The sequence below is a fragment of the Saccopteryx leptura genome, chromosome 11 (assembly GCF_036850995.1).
Source record: "Saccopteryx leptura isolate mSacLep1 chromosome 11, mSacLep1_pri_phased_curated, whole genome shotgun sequence".
Classification (NCBI taxonomy): Eukaryota; Metazoa; Chordata; class Mammalia; order Chiroptera; family Emballonuridae; genus Saccopteryx; species Saccopteryx leptura.
This window is the reverse complement of record NC_089513.1, coordinates 56,997,131-57,011,520: the sequence shown is the minus strand read 5'-3', so window position 1 is coordinate 57,011,520 and position 14,390 is coordinate 56,997,131. Positions and strand designations below refer to the sequence as shown.

Here is a 14,390-nt window from a genome sequence, read left to right as displayed (position 1 = left end):
AGAAGTGGTTTTAAAGTATTGAAAATCTAAAACCAAATAATTTTCTTTATAGATTATTTGCAAAATATATTCTTTTTCTTATTGTTTTCCCATTCTTTCATATGTTAGAACTATAACCAGGCTCGTATATTAGACAGTACATATAAAGATCCCATTAGAAACTTCTTTTTCTACATTAGTCCTGAAAAAACCAGAATTCTGTTTTTTATTTTCCTTTATCTTCCAGTGGTGGCCTGGTGTGAGTATTCATGACCACCAGTATTTCCTTTCCTAATCAGTCCTCTCTAACATAGCTGCAGTATTTGTTTATGAAGGGGGAAGCATCCATTTAAACTGAACTTCTCAACATACATACCTTTAATTTGTCAAATTTATCATCCACATCTTGTAACCAAGACATGAACTGTCTTGCATTAAAGCGATCCCTCACAGAAGTTTTACTGTCATCAGACTGAAAGAGAACATTAAAAATAATTGAATATAATAAAATACAATAACCTACTTTAAAAATCAATATGCCGCCTGACCAGGTGGTGGCGCAGTGGATAGAGCGTCAGACTGGGATGCGGAGGACCCAGGTTCAAGACCCCGAGGATGCCAGCTTGAGCGCAGGCTCCACCAGCTTGAGCGCAGGGTTGCTGGCTTGAGCTTGGGATCATAGACAGGACCCCATGGTCGCTGGCTTGAGCCCAAGGTCACTGGCTTGAGCAAGGGGTCACTCACTCTGCTGTAGCCCCTTGGTCAAGGCACATATGAGAAAGCAATAGATGAACAAACAACTAAGGAGCTGCAACAAAGAATTGAGGCTTCTCATCTCTCTCCCTTCCTGTCTGTTCCTATCTGTCTCTCCCTGTCTCTGTCACAAAAATAAAAGAAAAAGAATATCATAGGCTTAATACTTGATATGGCATGCCTTTTTAAGAAATATCTTTGCCTGACCAGGCGGTGGCGCAGTGGATAGAGTGTCGGACTGAAATGCGGAAAACCCAGGTTCGAGACCCCGAGGTCGCCAGCTTGAGTGAGGGCTCATCTGGTCTGAGCAAAAAGCTCACCAGCTTGAGCCCAATGTCGCTGGCTCAAGCAAGGGGTTACTTGGTCTGCTGAAGGCCCGCGGTCAAGGCACATTAAAAAAGAAAAAAGAAAGAAATATCTTTGACCTGGTCAGGCCTGTGACATTCTTTTTAAAGTATAATTTATTTCACATTTAACTTAATGTTAAAGTTTGCCGTTAACATTTATGTAGGGAGAAAAAGTGTTATAGTGGGAGAGCATCCTTTGGGGTAGACATTATTTTCCAGGACTAATATTTTGGAGTGCTCATAAAGAAACTTTGTAACAACTCTTAACCAAAACTAGAATGAAGATAGGCTATATTCAACTGTTAGCTTTGTACCTTACTGTTTTATCTTGAACTAATTATGGACTCTCAATTTTCAATTTTATAAAATGGGAGAAATATACCTCCTTTAATCTTGTTTTGGGAATTTAAGAGTCTCTTAATGTTTGGGCTTAAAGGAAGCACTCAATCTCATAAACATTTGCTCTAATTATTACTACCACTACTATTATTACCAGTGCTATCAAGTGACTTCAGGCATCAGGTAAACCCACACTCACATTTTTAGTTATCACACTTCCTCCTTGCTCCTCAAGTGAGAAGTTCTGACTGCTCTATCTTCTATTGTTGAATCTTTTAAAATATTGCAAATTTATTTTGAAAAGAAAGAAGTATGATAAAAGAGTTGGCTAATGAATAATCCAGGCCTTTAACCAGAAAAGGTAGATTTATCATTTTTTTCCTTAGTTCCTCAGAAGCTATTCTCATGTGAAACAAGCATGCCAGTTCAAAACCCTGGGCTTGCCTGGATCAAGGCTAATATGGGAGTTGATGCTTCCTGCTCTTCCTCCCCTTCTCCCTCTCCCCCCACTCTCACCTCACTAAAATAAAATTAAAAACCCATATATATGTTTTCCAATTATCTGCTTTTATGATATAAATGCCTAAATATGTTTGTACATGTGATGGGCAAAAGTAGGTTTACAGTTGTGAGTATGCAAGTTTATTTTTGCATTATTATTTATTCTTGAATAATATTTTTTCATATGAACTGTAAACGTACTTTTGCCCATCTCTATATATATTATAATACAAGCCTTTATATTATCAACATTACTAATATATTAGAGGACTTTAATGGAGGATTGCATAATTTGGGAGTACTTTGGTCTGAGAGTTGTTTTTCTTTTTTCTTTTGCACTTTTCTGAAGCCGGAAACGGGGAGAGACAGTCAGACAGACTCCCGCATGCGCCCGACCGGATCCACCCGGCACGCCCACCAGGGGCTACGCTCTGCCCCTCCAGGGCATCGCTCTGTTGCGACCAGAGCCACTCTAGCGCCTGGGGCAGAGGCCAAGGAGCCATCCCCAGCTCCCGGGCCATCTTTGCTCCAATGGAGCCTTGGCTGCGGGAGAAGAGAGAGAGAGAGAGAGAGGAAGGAGAGGGGGAGGGGTGGAGAGGCAGATGGGCGCCTCTCCTGTGTGCCCTGGCCGGGAATTGAACCCGGGACTTCTGCACGCCAGGCCGACGCTCTACCACTGAGCCAACCGGCCAGGGCGAGAGTTATTTTTCTTGTTTGAGCTTTATGGACTGTCGAATTAAAGTTTCTTCAATGGAAACAGAATACAAAAAAAAATCCAAGCTGCATGAAGAACATTCTAACTGTATCACATCAATGAGCACTGTACCTGAGCATCCAGCGGCACACTGTAGACTTCTGCGTCCAGTAAAACAGTGCACGCACTAAATGGCAGTGTTTGATTTGCCAATGTTCTTGCAGCTCTGTAATGAACTCGTAGAACTTCCTGTTCATTGGATACAATGAGTTTTTCCTAGTTGAACAAAGAATTAAAAAAAAAATCAATTCTTCAACCACCTGCTTTCACATAACATAAAAAACACTTAAAATGTGCTAAAAAAAACCCTGAACCTTCAGAGTTTTTTCTTCATAGTAAGCTTGAGAAATTTGAAAATTCCTAGTGTTCTAAAAGTAAATTCTCTTTTTAAAACTTACCTTTTAAAATGTACAATGGTGACTTTTAATATATTCACCAAGATGTTCAATCCTCACCACTAATTCCAGACCATTTCATCACTCCAAAAAGAAATCCCATACCCATCAGCAGAGCCACTCCCTAGTTTTCTCTTTCCCTGGCAACTACTACTCTATTTTTTTTTGTTTCTATGAATTTCACCTATTCTGAACATTTCATACAAATGGAATCACACAATATGTGATCACAAAAGATTGGCTTCTTTCATGTCACATGTTTTCAAGGTTCTTCTGTGTTGTAGCATGTATCAGTGTATCATTCCTTTTCATGGCTGAATAATACTCCATTGTATGAGTACACCACATTTTATTTATCTGTTCATCGGTTCTTCGTCTTTTTGGTCGTTTCCAACTTTGGGCTATCATAAATAATGGTGCTATGAATATTCATGCTCAACTTTTTACTTGGATGTATGTATTTCTCTTGGGTCAATAACCAGGAGAACTGCTAGGTCATATGGTAATTCTATGTTTAACTTGTTGAGGAACCACCAAACTCTTTCTAATAGCAGTTGTATCATTTTCTATTTCCACCAGCAATATATGAGGGTTCCATTTTTTTCACATCCTTGCTAACACTTAAATTACAGCCATTCTAATGGATATGAAATAGTATGTTATTGTAGTGCAGTTTCTTTTTTATAATGAATATTTTCATAGACATAAACACACTATACTCTGATGTTCACTACTGTACTTCTAAACCTAAGAGTCATCATATAATCCTTCCTTCATGTGTTAAGCGGGGTCCAAAACTTCCAATTATGTAATATGCAAAAGTTACCCTATCACTATAAGGCTAATGAAATGATCCAAGGAATCTTCTGCATTTAGCAGAAGAAAACCCTAGGAAACCCAGCTGTAGATCCCAACTCATACATCAATGAGGACAACTCTGAGACCTGTGGTTGATTAGAACCTTCAAGGACAGTAGTAGTGACTCTAGGAATCCCTATTATTTTGTTGGCTTTGTCTGGAAGGCTGGACTGCAAGAATACTAAGGATATGGTTGGTCTTCTCCCCACTATGTTCCCTATTCTCCCCTTAGCTGATAAGAACTGTATCCATCTACCATTGGAGAATGTGACCAGTTTTTTCCAAATATGTATTGTAGAGTTTTATTGTACAGTGTGTTCATAAAGTCATGGTGCACTTTTGACTGGTCACAGGAAAGCAACAAAAGACGATAAGAAATGTGAAATCTGCACCAAATAAAAGGAAAACCCTCCCAGTTTCTGTAGGATGATGTGGCAGCATGTGCGCATGCACAGAGGATGACATAACACCGTGTATACAGCAGAGCAGCCCACGGCTTTGCCAGTCGAGATGTGGACGGTACAGAAGAAAGTTCAGTGTGTTCTGTGGCCCACTGAATTTGAATCCGTGACCAAAGTGCAATGTGAATATCGGCACGTTTATAATGACGCGCACCACATAGGAATAACATTACTCGGTGGGATAAGCAGTTGAAGGAAACTGGCAGTTTGGTGGAGAAACCCCGTTCTGGTAGGCCATCAGTCAGTGACGAGTCTGTAGAGGCTATACAGGATAGCTACCTAAGGAGCCCTAAAAAATCTGTGCGTGAGCCCACATCAAACTGTACTGAATTGGTATGAAACAGGGAGAGTTTTCCTTTTATTTGGTGCAGATTTCACATTTCTATGGTCTTTTGTTGCTTTCCTGTGACCGCTCAAAAGTGCACCATAACTTTACCGACACACTGTATTTATAATTTCGTGAAAAGACAAAGAAACAAGGTCCTATTTAATTTCTTAGAAATTCTTATGTGAAAAATGATACTCAGAAAAGGTAAGTCTAACATGTTTTATTTTAAGTATAAGTTTAAGGAAGGGCTTCAAGTGATCAACATCCCGAAACTTGACCAGATATTAAGAAAAATTAGCTTAAAAATTGGTTGCAGTTCTGTAGAGATTAAATGCAATTACCAAGAATCTCTCTTTTTTTTTTTTTTTGTATTTTTCTGAAGCTGGAAACGGGGAGAGACAGTCAGACAGACTCCCGCATGCGCCCGACCGGATCCACCAGGCACGCCCACCAGGGGCGATGCTCTGCCCCTGGGGGGGGGGTTGCTCTGCCGCGACCAGAGCCACTCTAGCACGCCCACCAGGGGCGATGCTCTGCCCCTCCGGGGGGTCGCTCTGCCATGACCAGAGCCACTCTAGCGACTGGGGCAGAGGCCAAGGAGCCATCCCCAGCGCCCGGGCCACCTTTGCTCCAATGGAGCATTGGCTGCGGGAGGGGAAGAGAGAGACAGAGAGGAAGGAGGGGGTGGGGGTGGAGAAGCAAATGGGCGCTTCTCCTATGTGCCCTGGCCGGAATCGAACCCGGGTCCCCCGCACGCCAGGCCGACGCTCTACCGCTGAGCCAACCGGCCAGGGCCCCAAGAATCTCTTAATACCATATCAGAAATGTTAATTTTTTTAAGTCAGGCCCCTTCCCTAAAATAATTAAGATACACAGCTTAAATGCTGGCCTTAATATTCCACTTGAGATCGTCATTCCTAGTGTTGTTGACTTTAAACCTAGAATCAAACAATATCTTCTGAGAATGGGTTATGCATGTTCCCACTTAGTTCTTGGGGAGGCAGACTGAAACATGGGGTACTTCTGAGGTAATAGGCAGGGGCTAAGGTTCAAGTTGTGTTCATTTACTTATTACAGGATTTTCTATAGAAAAAATAATCCTAAAATAGCAGTTCATAACCTGGGTTTCTCATACTCCCAGAAGCCTATGGACAGAATGGGGGGAAAGTCATCTGTGAACTTGGATTGGAAAAAAGTAAGTTTTTATTTTCACTAATCTTCAACTGGCATTTCTTTCAATTATAAATGTAGGCCATAAACCACAGTAATATCAGAAGTATCTATAACTTTATCACCCATAGAAATCACAAATATTTTCAATTTATATTATAGTTGTTACAGATATTGCCCCCATATTTTTATACTCATTTCTTCTTTGAAATTTTAAGTTATTAACCTGCTAACTCATGACATGATGGCAGTTTTTCTGTGTAGATTGTGCAACGTAGCTAGCCAACTATCAAGCAATTCTAGAGCTAGTACTTTATCCAGCCAACAAACATAAAGTTGTTTGTTTTCACATTGGTCAGATATTTAAGTTGCTTCGTAGTATTCTGCAATTCAAAATTGTTTATTGGTCAGTATGTAGAAGGATGAATCAAGTTCTCTATTATAGTTCTGCACATTGCACAGTTCAAATGACAATTCTTAACTGTCTCTAAGATGGCATGGCTTCTAGACATACTTGATAGTTATGACAGCTACTGGTATGTGTTCTATGACCTAACTTATTGCTAACAAATTGCTCAATGACATGTGTCATGCACAGTGTTGTAAATTCTGTACTAGTGATTTTTTTTATTGTTGTTCTTGTTGTAATGCTATAAATTTACTGTATTCATTTAAAAACATTATTCGGAGAAAGGGTTTTATATTATGATTGTTATAGGGGTTGCTGGCACAAAAAAAGAACCTTTGCCCTAGGGAATCAATCATGTATGAATCAAAGAAATTGTAGACAAGGTTTGTTTGTATATGAATTATGTTACATCACATTTTCAGAAGTCCCTGACTCTCCCAAAAGATTAATACATTATGCCTCATGTTCCATTATGGGAATGGTAGTGATGTGGAGTTACTTATATCCTACTGCTCCAGTTCAGCACCGAGATCTGAGTTTTCACACGTCTCCCTCCTGAAGGTACATGTTATCATGTGGTGCACAGAGTCACCGCTGCAGATACTGGTGTTCTGGGAGCTTGTCAAAAAGTGGCGAATTTTTGGAAAATTTTTGAAGAACCGAATCTTGTAAATTTTAACCTCCAGTATAAATGGATTAAAAAGGTGTTATATTTTTGTCAATCCAAGTGAAATAACTTTTATGATTTTTATAAATAATAGATAGATTCTTTTCCCCCTGTCATTTCATGCCAAGACTAACCATTGGAAACTGGAATGCTAAGGTAAGCATCAGTCAGCAATGCCTTTGTAAGTATTTTGCACTAAAGTAGCTGGTACCAAGCAATAATTCTAAAATGTAGAAATCCAAATGTTCAATTAGGAATTCAGTGTTATAGTTCTGCAAATTTAACAAATGATATGAATTAGAGATTTTTTACATATTGTAACATGAGAGCAGCTATCCTAAAATAGGTTTAAAAATTCACCACCTAGGCCCTGGCTGGTTGGCTCAGCGGTAGAGCGTTGGCCTGGCGTGCGGGGGACCCGGGTTCGATTCCCGGCCAGGGCACATGGGGGGGGGTGCCCATTTGCTTCTCCACCCCCCCCCTTCCTCTCTGTCTCTCTCTTCCCCTCCCGAGGCCGGGGCTCCATTGGAGCAAAGATGGCCCGGGCGCTGGGGATGGCTCCTTGGCCGCAGCCCCAGGCACTGGAGTGGCTCTGGTCGTGGCAGGGCGACGCCCTGGAGGGGCATAGCATCGCCCCCTGGTGGGCAGAGTGTCGCCCCTGGTGGGCGTGCCGGGTGGATCCCGGTCGGGTGCATGCGGGAGTCTGTCTGACTGTCTCTCCCTGTTTCCAGCTTCAGAAAAATACAAAAAAAAAAAAAAAAAAAAAAAAAATAACCACCTAATCACATAATCACAAGGTTACAACTCTCACCCCATAATGATTCTAAATAAGAAATATTCACTAATAAAAACTGTAGGGAAAAAAACAACAACTGTAGGGCCTGACCAGGCAGTGGTGCAGTGGATGAGTGTCGGTCTGGGATGCGGAGGACCCAGGTTCGAGACTCTGAGGTCGCCAGTTTGAGCGTGGGCTCATCTAGTTTGAGCAAAGCTTACCAGCTTGGACCCAAGGTCGCTGGCTCGAGCAAGGGGTTACTCGGTCTGCTGAAGGCCCCGGTCAAGGCACATATGAGAAAGCAATCAATGAACAACTATGGTGTCGCAACGAAAAACTGATGATTGATGCTTCTCATCTCTCTCCCTTCCTGTCTGTCTGTCCCTATCAAATCCCTCTCTCTGACTCTGTCTCTGTAAAAAACAACAACAACAAAAAAACCCCCACCAAAACTGTAGGGCACTGTACTCTATTGTTAAAAGTTATTTTTAGCATAAATGTAAATGTAAACATTTCTTACCCTTTCAATGCTGTGTTGCAAACGTAGCTTCATCCTTACAACTTCCTGTTGCCGAAATAGCTCTTTGAGTGGATCCGATAGCGAAGGTGGTGGTGTAATCTAATTAAAAAAACATATATAGTTAAAAGTGTTAGGTTTTATTTACAATAATGGGCTACATTTACAAAATTAAACCCTTTCAGTGCATAACTTAAAATGAAGATATAAATTCAGATGTTCTCTGAATTAAGTAATACAGTAACAGTCATACAAGTGTTACTTTTCAGTCAGTTTTCGCTGTTTGAGACCCTGAATACTCTCCCTCTAGCCCTTGGAGTATCTATACTGCTTACAAAAATGAGGGGATATTTTAAAGCTTCATATTCATTTTTGAAATATCCCCTAATTTTTGTGAATAGTATATATTTCCACCCCCTCATCCTAGCTTATAACTATTGTCAGCATTATTAGGACAAAGTAAGTTAGCTCAGTATGTGCAGCACAGCATAGAAACTTAATTGACTTTTTTCAAGGTGAAACAGATACAGGGGGCTTTATGATGTGTAACAGGAATTATAAACCACCACATAGGAAAAGCTCTTGCCAAAGAATCAAACCTGGACCTGATCAAGACTCTATATCTATAATCAGTAAACAGTTTACAGAATTTACGGAAGACAAAAAAACATGTTAAATAACATTATAAGGGTTCAATTAGTTGAATCAATGTGGAAAGCAGACAAACTATTATGGGGGCTGATCATTTTTCTATGAGATGGCCTCCAATTGCAATGATATGTTTCATTTTTTTTCCTTCTTTTCCAAATGAGAAGAGGGGTGATAGAGAGACAGACTCCCTCATAAGCCCTGACCGAGATTCACCCAGCAACCCCCTTCTGGGGCCAATGTGTACTCAAGTGCCTGAGGCTGACATTCGGACTAACCGAACCACTGGCTGTGGGAGGGGGAAGAGAAAGAGAATGGGGAGAAGGAAGGGAAGAGAAGCAGATGGTCGCTTCTTATGTGTGCCCTGACCGAGGATCAAACCCAGGACGCCCGCATGCTGGGACAACGGTATTTCCACTGAGCAAATCAGCCAGGGCCAAAAGAGGAGATAATATTTATTTATTTTTTATAATTTTATTATTTTTTTATGTGTCACCACATTTCTAATGGGTTCTATAACCAGATCACATAACTGTGAAGAAATTACTTTGACAAAATGGTAATTAGATGGCTGTGGGGAAAATGGATAAAATGATACTGGAAAGTATGATATATATTGTCAAGAATGACTTTTGTTATTCTGATATTATTTTTTGAAACTAGGTTTTGAATAAGAGTTTTAGTCCAAAACACTTAAAAGCATAGCCTTTTATGAGCAAAGAGTGGGGGATTGTATATTAGCTTTGGTAAATATAAATCTTAAAGTCATTCTAGGCTGACCTGTGGTGGCGCAATGGGTAAAGCGTCGACCTGGAATGCTGAGGTCACCAGTTCAAAACCCTGCACTAGCCGGGTCAAGGCACTTATGGGAATTGATGCTTTCTGCTCCTCCTCCTTTCTCTCTCTCTCTCTCTCTCTCGCTTACTCTATTTCCTCTCTCTAAAAATGAACAAATAAAATCTAAAAAAAAAATTAAAGTCATTCTGAACTGGATAAAATAACAGTGCACCTTAAATTTATAAAACATTTTAGTTTTTTTTAAAGATTTTATTTTATTCATTTTAAAGAAGAGAGAGAGAGAGAGAGAGAGAGAGAGAGAGAGAGAGAGAAGGGGGAGGAGCAGGAAGCATCAACTCCAGTATGTGCCTTAACCAGGCAAGAGCGGGGTTTTGAACCGGCAACCTCTGCATTTCAGGTTGACGCTTTATCCATTGCACCACCACAGGTCAGGCCGTTTTAGTTTTTAATGGGCTATGGCATATACTATTTCAACCTAGTCTGAAGTAGGATAGGCATTATTGTTTTTTAGATGTAAAAGGATCATAGAATTAATTATTCAAGGTCACATAGTTGGTCTGTAGCAAAATCTAGACAAACTCATATATACTACTTGGAAAACTACTGCTTTTTCCACTATTCTGTGCTATATGTTTCTCTAGTAATTCTCATTAAAAACAAACAAAAAATTCCCCACTACATCCAGAAATGACTCTTAGCTCTTTTACCTCTTTTTGAAATAATATTTGATACAACTAGATTCTAATTAAGTCCTAGTTATATCCCCAGGGTTGCTTCAAGGGAACTAAGCTTGTGTTACATGATCTTTACAGGAATAAGAAAAGATCACAGTAAACTCAGCACACAAAGCGTACACAGTATGTGTGTCACACTGTATATACAAATACACATATATATATATGCAGAAAGTGCTAAAGGACAACTTAACATGGCTTATTAGAAATTGTCTTTAGTGAAATAGTTTGTAAAGTTGTAACTTAAATTTTTTTTAGTTTTACTTATTATTGTTATTTAAAAGATTTTACTTGTTGATTTTACAGAGAGAGGAGAGAGGGGGAGAGCCAGAAGCATAGAATCATAGTTGTTTCACTTTAGCTATTCCTTGCTTTCTTATCTTATATGAATTGACTGGGCAAGCCCAGGGGGTTTTTTTGTTTTAATTTTATTGATTTTACAAAGGGGGAACAAGAAGTATTAACTTGTAATTGCTTCACTTTAATTATTCATTGCTTGTTCATTGTATATGCCTTAAGTGAGCAAGCTCAGGGTTTTGAACCAGGGACCTCAGCATTCCAGGTCAATGCTCTATCCCCTGTGCCACCATAGGCCAGGCAAGCCCAGGGTTGCGAACTGGCAACCTCAGCATTCCAGGTTTCCAGGTTGACACTCTATTCACTAGGCTACCACAGGCCAGGCTTTACTTATATTTCAAGCCTATGATGCAACATATTTCAGTTAAAATTTCTTAACTGTTTAGGGCAAAATAAAGGAAACAGGAAAATTAGCATGTATTCTTTGAATCATTAAATTATTTTCCTGAATTGGTTTAAAAGGCACTAGCATCGCCTGACCAGGCGGTGGCTTTTAAGGTTTAAAAGGAACCAGCATAGCCTGACCAGGCGGTGACGCAGAGGATAGAGCGTCAGACTGGGATGTGGAAGGACCCAAGTTTGAGACGCCGAGGTCGCCAGCTTGAGCAAGGGCTCATCTGGTTTGAGCAAGGCTCACCAGCTTGGACCCAAGGTCGCTGGCTCGAGCAAGGGGTTACTCAGCCTGCTGAAGGCCCGTGGTCAAGGTACATATGAGAAAGCAATCAATGAACAACTAAGGCGTCACAACGAAAAACTGATGATTGATGCTTCTCATCTCTCTATGTTCCTGTCTGTCTGTCCCTATCTATTCCTCTCTTTCACTGTAAAATAAATAAATAAATAAAATAAAAGGCATTAGCATCAAGTACATTCTGTGGATGTGAAAGTAAAAAAACACTTTTCTTTAAACTTTTTGATCTTTTCTGAACTGGGTTTTAAAAGAAGGAATATGTGCAAGGCATGACGTGAAACAGCATAGAATAGCCTTGGACCATCATGTACACACAGTAAGGTAGTAACTAGTCAAGCCTAGACAAGTATGGGAAGGCCTTTTATGCAATGATGGCAATTCTGGGTTATAGAAAATTGGGAAGCCCTGGCTGGCTGGCTCAGTGGTCAAGAGTCGGCCTGGCATGTGGAAGCCCTGAGTTTGATTCCACCTCCTTCTCCACCTTCACCCTATCTTTCTCTCTCTTCCCCTCCAGAAACCATGGCTTGAATGGTTCAAGCAAAGTTGGCCTCAGGCGCTGAGGATGGCTCCATGGCCTCGCCTCAGGCGCTAAAATAGCCGGTTGCAAGGCAATGGAGCAGCGGCCCAGATGGGCAGAGCATAGCCTGGAAGGGGGCTTGCTGGGAGATTCCAGTCGGGCACATGCGGGAGTCTGTCTTTGCCACCCCAACTCTCACTTAAAAAATAAAAAAGAAAATAAAAAAATTGGGAGTCCCTAAAGATGTTTAGCTGGGTAGTCACAAAGCAGATCTGAATTTTATATAATGAACCCAGACAATAAGAAGGCTAGATTGACAGAAGAGACTAGACTAGAACTGTTAGACTAGCTATTCAGAATGTCTGTTTTCCTCATTTCTGATACCCAGCTGGCACAATGCTTAGTATGTAGTTTAAATTATTTGCCTATGCAATATTTTGAATATTTGATTATGCAATATTTATATTTGAGAGTGAACAGGTTAAGGAGTTAAGGAGGTCCCTGCATGGCAGTGGTACGAACGAAAAGGGGAAAGAAAGGGAGGTGAATCAACATGACTTAAGGGACTGATATAACGGCTGGGCCGAGGGGATGAGGTGAAGGCTGAGTTTTGGGTTTTCAGCCTGGGAAATAAGATAGCAGATGACAGTAACTAAAGCAGAGAAGGCAAAAAGAGTACTTTTCAGATAAGATAAATGAGTTTGGTATTAGACATAATGGTTTTAACGATATTATGGGACACTGAGATGTCCAGAGGCAGTGACACACAGTTATGAAAATCACTAGTGTATTCATGGCTGAAGATAAACTTGGGACTCATTTTACAACAGTGCTCTTGTCCTTAATCAGATTATAGCTGAGCGGTAGAGGCAGACACATAAAAGTTTACAATATTATAGGAGAGGTATAAGGAAAACACAAGCAATTCTGCTTTGACAAGATTTCGCAGATGTGACATCACAGCTGGAACAAAGTCATGAAAGGGGATTAAAAACATTTGATTCTGGAGGTCAACAGAGATGATAAACGGAGTAAGGCAAAGTAGGTTTACAGTTGTTTGTATGGAACACAATCATTAATAAATAATAATACAATACAAGACTAAACTGTCTCATGTACGTGCAACTGTAAACTACTTTTGCCCCACCCTTTACAGCTGGATAAGATTTTTTTGTTTTTGTTTTCTTTTTGTATTTTTCCGAAGCTGGAAACGGGGAGGCAGTCAGACAGACTTCTGCATGCACCCGACTGGGATCCACCCAGCATGCCCACCAGGGGACGATGCTCTGCCCATCTGGGGCATTGCTCAGCTGCAACCAGAGCCATTCTAGCGCCTGAGGCAGAGACCACGGAGCCATCCTCAGTACCCGGGCCAACCTTGCTCCAAAGGAGCCCCGGCTGCGGGAGGGGAAGAGAGAGACAGGGAAGAAGGAGAGGGGGAGGGGTGGAGAAGCAGATGGGCGCCTCTCCTGTGTGCCCTGGCCAGGAATCGAACCTGGGACTCCTGCACGCCAGGCTGACGCTCTACCACTGAGCCAACCGGCCAGGGCTGGATAAGAATTTTTTGGGACTAACTGGCACATGAAAAACTGCTGAAACCACAGCAACAGGTAAGACCACACTGATAAAATGTTAACTGAAGAATTGACTCCTAGAGAACTCTGACGTTTAAAGGATGGGTAGAGGAGTCATTAAAAGAGAGAAAGGATTACCCAGTGAGGCAAGGGAATTAGAAAAGAGCGCCATACCCGGGCGCTGGGGATGGCTCTGTGGCCTCTGCCTCAGGCGCTAGAGTGGCTCTGGTCGCAACATGGCGACGCCCAGGAGGGGCAGAGCATCGCCCCCTGGTGGGCAGAGCGTCGCCCCATGGTGGGCGTGCCGGGTGGATCCCGGTCGGGCGCATGCGGGAGTCTGTCTGACTGTCTCTCCCTGTTTCCAGCTTCAGAAAAATGAAAAAAAAAAAAAAAAAAAAAAAAAAAAAGAAAAGAGCGCCATAAAGGAAGACTGGGGTGGGAAGAGATAATTTTATGAAGATCAAGATGGTCACAATATCAATGGTAACTGAGATCAAGTAGAAAGAAAATGAAAGAGGTCAATGAACCTGGCAATTACAAGCTTGATGGTAGCCACTGCCAAAGCGGAATAGTCAAGGATGAATAGGAAGCGATACAGAGGACAGGAGGCTCACACTACTCTCCAAGAGTGCAGCACTGAGGGAAAGAGAGGGTGAGCTTGATAAACTGGCAGAGTCAAGGGGTAACTTCTTCCCAGAATAAAGGAGACCTAAATGTATTCAAAATGGGGAAATAAAGGCCAATGGAGACAGAAAACTGAAAAAAATACTAGCGAAAAGTATTTTGTTTTTTTTACAGAGACAGAGAGTGAGTCAGAG

General features: G+C 41.2%; 1 protein-coding gene across 3 annotated transcripts in view; it reads right to left on the bottom strand.

The window, feature by feature from the left end:
• Positions 1-14,390, bottom strand: part of ANKRD12 (ankyrin repeat domain 12) — a 146,741-nt gene that overhangs the window by 3,031 nt on the left and 129,320 nt on the right. For all 3 annotated transcript variants that reach the window (XM_066352938.1, XM_066352941.1, XM_066352939.1), the window contains 3 exons: positions 8,257-8,355; positions 2,746-2,889; positions 356-451 (listed from right to left, as the gene is read on the bottom strand). In XM_066352938.1, the coding sequence (XP_066209035.1) occupies positions 356-451; positions 2,746-2,889; positions 8,257-8,355 (339 nt within the window). The remainder of the gene's footprint in view (positions 1-355; positions 452-2,745; positions 2,890-8,256; positions 8,356-14,390) is intronic.